Source organism: Xenopus tropicalis, chromosome 4 (assembly GCF_000004195.4).
Source record: "Xenopus tropicalis strain Nigerian chromosome 4, UCB_Xtro_10.0, whole genome shotgun sequence".
Lineage (NCBI taxonomy): Eukaryota > Metazoa > Chordata > Amphibia > Anura > Pipidae > Xenopus > Xenopus tropicalis.
In genome coordinates, this window is record NC_030680.2 from 117162843 (window position 1) to 117171827 (window position 8985).

At 38.3% G+C, this 8985-nt stretch overlaps 1 protein-coding gene across 1 annotated transcript; it reads left to right on the plus strand.

Annotated features, from left to right (window-relative positions):
* Positions 1 to 4487: 4487 nt before the first annotated feature.
* Positions 4488 to 6345, plus strand: LOC116410449. Its single transcript, XM_031901063.1, has 2 exons — positions 4488 to 4851; positions 5032 to 6345. Exon 2 carries the CDS (start codon positions 5032 to 5034, stop codon positions 6322 to 6324), a length of 1293 nt encoding a protein of 430 aa, XP_031756923.1. The 5' UTR covers positions 4488 to 4851; the 3' UTR covers positions 6325 to 6345.
* Positions 6346 to 8985: the final 2640 nt, after the last annotated feature.

The following is an 8985-nucleotide window of genomic DNA, read 5'->3' on the forward strand; positions in this document are numbered from 1 at the left end:
TTGAATAATCCAGCTGCCAGACCCAGGAAAGTGGGAATGGCCTAATAAAGGACTATCTTTCATCCTCTTTCTTTTACTTTCTTTTATTTACTTCAGAGCTTTTAAACACCAATTGTTTTTTAAGGTAGGGAAGGGGGTTATTTTATTTTCATTACTGCAAAAATACTATTCCCTTTTCTTCTTATTATTATTATTTTATTCCCCTAATAATTCCATTTTAGTTAATATAGATAGGACAATAATCTGTGTGAAACAACTAGAATATTGTTGCCTACAGTTTACAGTTTTATATGTGACTTATTATTCACATTACTGTCAATGCTTTGCTTTTTCTGGGACTTTTTTTCTAGTGCAGGCTTCAAGAGGATTCATACATCCAGATGTACCCAGGTACACTATGCCACTATTATTTGGAAAGCTGCAACCAGAAAAATCCAAAATAAAGTGATATTATTTATTTTAGAGCATAAAGTTTACTTTACTACTGATAGTAAAGCCTATAGGCAGGTGTCTATAGATTTTTTTTCAACCAATATATTTAACATTATTACCTGTTGCTGTTGAATGTATCTCCAATTTATTTATATAGGCCATCATTTATATATAGCCATCAAGTAATTTGTTCAGAATTATCAAGTAACTGCTTTCCTGATATTCAAATAAATCTGCTATAATAAATTGAGTATTTTCATGCTGTGATGATGCAAAATTAAAGGTTGCCATGACCTGTTTAAGTGCACTATTAACTAAACTGTATGTACCATCATATATTAGTAACAAGGTGCCTTCAAGCTTTTTTTCTTAAAACTCAAGCCTGTGTATTTTCATAATAGCTATTTCCTACCCCTTTGTTGTTGAGAAGATAAATTCATTTCAAATGCTGGTACTTATGAGATATTCTCCTTGATGACATTTGGATCAATATGAACCCTATTTGTAAAGAGTTGTGTCAAAATACACTCTTTAGCACAAAAACACTAGAAAAATCTAAAAAAACACAATATAGATTGATTCACAGAATATCCTGTAAAGAGTCTGAATAATCTGGCAGTACTTGATAAGAATTATTCCTGCTTTCATATAGTCTAAAAAATTAAGTGATTTTACTTATCTTATTTCCTTTTATTTACAGCGTCGGATTTCTACATGGGGCACCCCGAGGCCACCCCCATTCGGCGCCCCCTATCACCCCCACAGCGTGAATGCGCATGCGTTAAACCTCCCATACGGAGCAGTGGAGAGAGGTCCCCATTGCTCCGTATGGGAGCAAAATTTGAAATTTGCATGCGGCAGGGTGGCATGCCGCCCCTATGTTAAAGCCGCCCTAGGCCCCGGCCTTTATGGCCTTGCCACAAATCCAGGCCTGGTTATTTATATAGTACCAGCACATACCTGCAGCACTTTACAAAGATTATTCATCAATGATATCAGTACTTGCCCCAGAAGAGCTTACAGTCTAATGTCCCTATCACATTCACACACACAATGGTCAATTTAATTAATCTGCCTGCAAGTTTTTGGAGTGTGGGAGGAAACCCACACAGACACAGGGGGAACATACAAACTCCTTGCAGATAGTGCCCTACCTGGGATTAAACTCATTACCCCAGTACTGCAAGGCAGGAGTGCTATGCCCTAGTAAATTACTGCTGGTGAAAAAGACAAGTTTTCATGATATCACAATTCAACATGAAGTTTTGAAGGGGCACATTAACTAATAGCGAGTGGCTGAACAAATAATTTAGTTATTGGAAGAGCAAAACCATCTGTTATTTATTTTAACTTCTATGAAGGAAATGTTTCTTCTTATATTAAGTGCTACCTGGCCTTGTGACACCCTCTCCTACATGTATCTATCTATATGTCTATCTTTCCATCCATCTGTTTTTTTTCATGTCCATTAGGAACAGGTCAGGAGTCAATAATAAGAATATCAAACAAACAGAGCACACCCAAGAACATGTGAAGTAAAGCTGCCCATAAGCAGGTATTTAAGCTGCCAATTCAGTCATCAGCGTATTTGCCCTTGTATTTGCCTATCCTGAACCCTTGTATTAGCCTATCCTGACCTATCTGGTGGGTTTAAAAATCCTATCAGAGCAGGGACTGTTTTAGCTTGTTGAAGCACTCCTTTCCTGACTGCTTGCTTTGGCTGATCTTAGGGGGGGGTCATTTAGTAACATTCAATTTATTTTACAATTCATATTTTTTTGTGCCAAAATACAATTTATTACACAACAAAATTGTACCAAATCCATCACTGCGTTGAAGTTTGTTGCAGTAGTTAGGGTCACTTTTTTACATTTTGATCCTATAGGAAAGATACAGTAAGCCATCTGTCTCACTTGTTTCTCTATTGTTAAAGTTTGTGGAAGGCTGCTGTTTTTACAATAGGAATTCTTATTTTTAAGGTTCATTGTTTTATATTGGATCTTTAACCATCATTCAACATTAAGCTAAAATGTCCATATTTGTTAAAAGGGACTTGCCTTATTGATCAATTGGATACCTATAAAGCCAGAGAGTGCCACTGATACCATTTAAAGTCTTTTAGATACTTTATAGCACCCTATGGCATAGTATAACTCATTTTCTCATTTTAAAATGCTGCATTACTGTGTATACAGCAAAGAATATCAGCACCCTAGAGTATCAGAAATCAATTTCACAGGCAATAACGTGCAGTAAGTTTACGCTAACATATAATAGATTTATTGTAAATGATGAGTCAGCTCCAATAAACCACAGTTCATTGGGTGCAGTATATCGTTTATCATATGAATTGATTCTTATTTGCTTCTTGTAGCGTGGGTGTAAGAAAATATAGGGTTATATTAGAATTTCAGGTTCATTTTAAACCAAACTTGGCTTTTTTTTTTCCAGAACAGTGCCATGGCATAATATACTATGTTTGATCTAAATTCCAATCCTTGACAGTCTTTGGCAAAACAATCGGATCTCAAAACGAAATGACAAAGCATCAGCATATTTTCTATGCTTCCCTTGTCTGGTGTGTGGTTCAGCTTAAAATACATTATGGTCATTAAGCGTTTAAAGTACAAAAGGTCTCATCAGAGCCCTAACTGAGTTTGATTGTGCTGATTGCCTGCTAATATTTTCAACCACTTTCATTTTTTTTTCTAAAGAGAAAAGGAAGAAATTATCCATTTTGTTATTTTAAAAGGCTTCTGCATAGCCAGAGAAAATGGAATAACCTTTTAAATAAATCAATGTCAACCCAAAAGTTAAATGAGATATGTTCATATATACACTGTGTAAAATGTTCAGCTTTAGCAAACAGGCAGTGAAATCCATTCTGTGCCGAAAGATTAATAATTCTTAACAATTTACAATTAACAGCCCATTAATATTTATACTCAATTTAATGTGTATTGTTTGATATATTACCTGTTCTACTTCATACTTGGTAGCAGCATTTATGTAGGGGCAGGATTGGAAAACAGTGTATTGAAGGTCTGATAAATCTTCTCAGTGCTTCTGTTTTGATGCATAGTAATATGAACCATATAGCAAATATAAAGGGCATGGTTTTTAAATATTAAACAATGCCCCATCTCTAGGTATTTTAGTCAAACCTACTGCTTGAGTTTCTGGGTTTTGACCTGAACTATTCCACATGGAGGGATGATTTTTTTTTTTAAATTTAAGTTTGAATTTTTCCCCCAAATTTGAAAAAAATGGCAGCAAAAGTCCAGAAGAATTGCAGCAAAAACTAAATTGTGGGGTTACTTTCCAAGATTTATATTTAGCAAATAATTTTTCTTTAATGAACTAAAATCTCACCAGTAGTGATGGGCAAAATAATTCACCATTTGCGGCAAATTTCTCTGTTTTGCCTTTGGCAGATATTTTCACGTCAAAAAATTGTCACCTGTGTCAAAAAAAAAATTGTCATGAAACATTTTTGCCTTTTTGCAAATCTTTTGCCGTTTCGCAAATCTTTTCAAACCGATTTAGGATTTTTACTAAGACAAAAGCAATTGCTGGAAAACATTTTTCCGTCCTAAAAACTTTATTCTCAATAAATATGGCCCTAAAAGAAAGAATAAATAAAAATGATTTCATGAATTCAGTTATCTGCCCCATTTATATATTCACTACATTCTATAGATGTAGGTTATTACATCAAGCACTAATTATAGTGGTTTGCAACCTACACAATTTTCTTTAACTTCCACCTATCTTAGAATGCTATTACCCACAGGGTTCCCTATGATCCAGTCTGTAGTTCATAGTTGGAGTTCATAGTTTGACTTTTTGGACTTGGCCAATAGGTGATTTGGTTACTTTGAAAAAGATGATTTTAATATGTGTAGCCTGAATAACTGTACATTAAAGGAAATAACTATTTTCTTTACGTCCTACAGGCAGCACCAAACGAAGAGTTAATTATCTGATCCACCCTGGTAGGACAGGAGAAATAGCATAACCAATTAAAATACATTATAAATACCCCATAATTCCCCCTTGCTCCCCAGTGTTTTTTTGTCCTCCTTAGGTAAGCCAGGAATCCTGGAGCCTGTAAGGCGGAAGATCCAGACTCTTAGGAGTCTGAAGGCCGTTGGCTGACCGCCTGAGAGCGGGTTAGTCAGGGGGAAGTAAAGTACCCTAGGCTTGGAAAAGATACCTGGAGCTTTTGCAGGAGCATTTTAGTGATGTAGTGGAGCTGCAGTCACTGTGCTTTCTGCCAGCGTTTCTCCTGTGCTGCACGGGGAGAGAGAGAGGCGTGGTGCTGATGATGTCATCAGGCATGCGACTCATACACACGAGTGTTAGGAGGAAAGAAAGCTGTTTTATCTGCAGGATGGCTGATGGAATAGCGATTTTAAGGTATTTAAATCCCTCCTTTTTGCAGTTCTAATCGCCTCTGTAGCTCTGCTTGCTGGTACGCTGCTAGGCTGTATATTGACTGTCTTGGCTGCTAAGGTATGTGCCTGTAGCCTGCCTCTCCTCACTGGTAAATCTGTAAATGGGGAATTGATATTTATACTGACCTTTTTTCTCTTGCAGATGGATAAATCTGGCAAGAGAAAAAGAAAATCAAGGCATTTGATGTGTTCAGATTGTAATCAACTATTGCCGGATAACTGGGATGGAAACAAATGTTCTTTATGTTTACAATCCCCTGTTTCTGAGTCTCATAGGAATAATACCAACCAATTCATTGACTGGTTTAAATCTGTCATGTTAAAAGCTGTGGATGAATATAAGGCTGCTCCTGTTCCCTCCTTACACAGAGGTTCCTTAAATAAAGATTCTGATTCTGATACTCAGTCATCAGGTGAAGTGGTATCCAACTCCTCCTCTTCTGAGCCTCATACTTCTCAAAAAGAAGATTTTTTTCTTTTTCCTATTGAGAAAATGCCCAGACTGGTTAAAGAAGTCTGTAAAGTTATTTCACCTAAGGAATCTGCTCAAACGAGTTCAGACGCCCAGGACTTCCCCTTTTTTAGTCAGAAAAAGGCATTAAATTTTCCTGTCCATCCTTCAGTAAAAAGTCTTATAGAACAGGAGTGGAAAAATCCGGGAAAGAAACCGGAGTCATCTAAGCGCTTTAAGCTCATGTTCCCCTTTGATAATAAAGATATTGAGGAGTGGGAAAACCCACCTAAAGTTGATGTCTCAGTAGCAAGGTTGTCAAAAAGGACAACTATTCCTGTGGAAGAGGCAGCAATAAAGGATCAGATGGATCGTAGAGCAGAATGTGCCCTGCGTAGATCATATGTTTCAGGTGCCTCAGTCTGTAAACCTTCTTTAGCGGCGGTCTCAGTTTCCAGATCGTTGAAACATTGGATAAATTCCTTAGAGGAGGATATAGATTCGGGAACCTCAAGAGATGTTCTTCTGGATATGCTATATCCTATAAAACTTGCAGTAGATTTTTTATGTGATGTTTCAGTGGATACCTTAAAGTTGGGAGCCAGAACTATGGCTTTGTCCACAACTGGCAGAAGAGCCTTATGGCTTAAAGCATGGGCAGCAGATTCAGCTAGCAAAAACAGTCTGATCTCCATGCCCTTTGAACCTGGAAAGCTTTTTGGCTCTGCTTTGGACAAATTAATTGAAAACTTGTCAACTGGAAAGGAAAAAGTTTTACCTCAAGATAAACCAAGACCTCATTATAAGTCTGCCTTTCGTCCATCCTCTAAAAGATCTTCGCCTAAGTTCAATACCCCTAGAAGGAACTTCAGAGACGGAAACAGATCCTCTTATAGGAACTTCAGATCTAGAAACTTCAGATCTCAGGCGAACAAAGATTCTAATCAAAGGAAAGATTCTTCCTCAAAAAAGGCAGAATTCTGACGCCAGAAGTCAGGGAGAAGTGGGGGCAAGGTTAACCCAATTTCTTCCAGAATGGGAAAGGACTACGTCAGATACTTGGGTATTAAGCATCATAAAGTCAGGTTACTTCATAAAATTCCAAGAAAAACCAATTTCCAAGTTCTGTATAAACTTAAAGAAGTCAAATACCCTAAAACAACATGTTATAGAAAAAGCCGTTATGGATTTCGTGAGAATGGAAGTCCTGGAACCAGTTCCCCTGTTGGAAAAGAGAAAGGGAATCTATTCCCGAATTTTTCTAGTGCCCAAACCGGACGGCAGGTTCAGACTCATCATAGACCTAAAATACCTGAATCGCTTTATTTTAAAAGAAAAGTTCAGAATGGAAACGATCAGGTCAGCCTTGAATATTCTTCAGAAAGGGGATCTAATGATTACCTTGGACCTGAAGGATGCATATCTTCATGTGCCAATTCATCTAGCCAGCAGGAAGTTTCTTCGCATAGCAGTTGTTCTGGGGGGGAAGATTCTTCATTTTCAGTTCAGAGCTCTTCCCTTTGGGATCACTTCGGCTCCAAGAGTGTTCACAAAACTAATTGTGGTTATAGCAGCTCATCTGAGAAAACAGGGGGTATTTGTGATTCCTTATCTGGACGACTGGCTGATCAAAGCTTCATCGAAAGCTCTATTGAGCGATCATATGAACTTAACGATGGATGTATTAACCAAACACGGCTGGATAATAAACAAGGGGAAATCAAATCTGCAGCCATCAACCTCAGCCGTTTTTTCTGGGTCTGCAGTTAGACACAGTCAAAATGAAAGTTTTTCTTCCAGGAGAGAAAGTGCAATCCCTCAAAACATCGATAAAAACTTTAATTCATTTACGGTCAGTAACTGTTCGTCAGGCCATGAGGGTGTTAGGCCTCATGACATCTTCAATCGAGGCAGTTCCTTGGGCCAAAGCCCATATGAGATCTCTTCAGGAAGTAATTCTGAGAAATTGGGACAAGAATCTTCAGTCTCTAGACAAATTTTTTCACGTGAACCTTCAGTTGAAGAAGGATCTGAGATGGTGGTTGTCCAGTCACAATTTGACTCAAGGGAGATCTTTCCAGACTCCAGATTTTCATTTGTTGACGACGGATGCATCCGCATCAGGTTGGGGTGCTCACCTTGGCGATCATGTAGTCCAAGGAAGGTGGTCATTTTGGGAAAAGAATCAATCTTCCAATTTCAGAGAGTTGAAAGCAGTCCGGTTGGCACTTCAAAAGTTCAAAGGCAAGCTCAAGAATCATCAAGTCCTCATTCAGTCGGACAACTCTACAACAGTCTCATACATAAATCGTCAAGGGGGAACAAGAGCCCCCCTATTGATAAGAGAGTGCAGGAAACTGATGGTTTGGGCCGAGAATCACCTGAAAGGGATCAGGGCAGTTCATATAAAAGGAGACGAGAATGTGCTAGCAGACAGACTCAGCAGGAGGCTTCTGAATCAGAGCAATTGGGAACTCAATCCCCATGTATTCCTGGAGATTGTACAGAAATGGGGATATCCAGTGATAGATCTGATGGCCTCCAGGTCCAACAGGAAGGTACATCAATTTTGTTCATTAATGAAGTCAGACAATCCGAATTATCTGGACGCGATGACCATTCCTTGGAACTTCCATCTGTGCTACATATTTCCTCCTCTTCCTATGATCCCAAGGGTCATTCAGAAAATCAGACAGGACAAAGCTTCAGTGATCCTCATTGCTCCTTTCTGGCCAAGGAGAGCTTGGTTTACAGATCTAATCCATCTGAGCAAAGGTTGTTTTTGGAAACTACCGGCAAGACCAGATCTTCTCCTTCAAGGTCAGATGCTTCACCCAAATCCAGACAAACTATGTCTGACGGCTTGGAATTTGATAGAGTCAATCTAAGCGTTCAAGGCCTTTCAGAAGAGGTAGTGAATACATTGTTAAATTCCAGGAAATCCTCGACTTCAAAAATTTATAGTAGGGTATGGAAAGTCTTCCAAAAATGGGCCCTGGAGAAGAAGATTGTTCCTAAGAAATGTTCAATTCCGAATATTTTACAATTTCTACAAGATGGTTTTTCCAAAGGTCTTAAGCCAAATACACTGAAAGTTCATTTGTCAGCTCTCTCAGCCATGCTTTCTCTAAATCTTGCAAATAATCCGTTGATTAAAAGATTTTTCAAAGCTGTGTCAAGATTAAGGCCCAGAATAAAGGAAGTTCTAGCTCCCTGGGACTTAAACATTGTGTTATCAGCACTGGCAGAAAAACCCTTTGAACCCCTGCAGGACATCAAATTTAAATATTTGACCTGGAAGACAGCATTTCTGGTTGCTATTTCTTCAGCTAGAAGAGTTGGGGAGCTACAAGCCTTGGCAGTTGGACCTCCGTATACTCAAATTTTTCCAGATAAAGTTATTCTAAAAACTCTACCTTTTTTTCGTCCTAAAGTCTCTTCAGCTAGCAACATTAATTCTCAGATTGTGTTACCTTCCTTTTCATCAGATTCTCAGTTAAATCTACAGTCATTGGATGTGCGCAGATGTCTGCTGGAGTACATTGATAAGTCAAAAGAATTCCGGAAGTCAGAACACTTATTCGTCCTTTTTGCCGGTAAACGTAAAGGTTGCAAAGCCTCAAAACCTACTATAGCATCCTGGGT

Coding starts and splice junctions, on each gene's coding strand:
- LOC116410449 (XM_031901063.1), top strand. CDS start 5,032: ATGGATAAATCTGGCAAGAGAAAAAGAAAATCAAGGCATTTGATGTGT.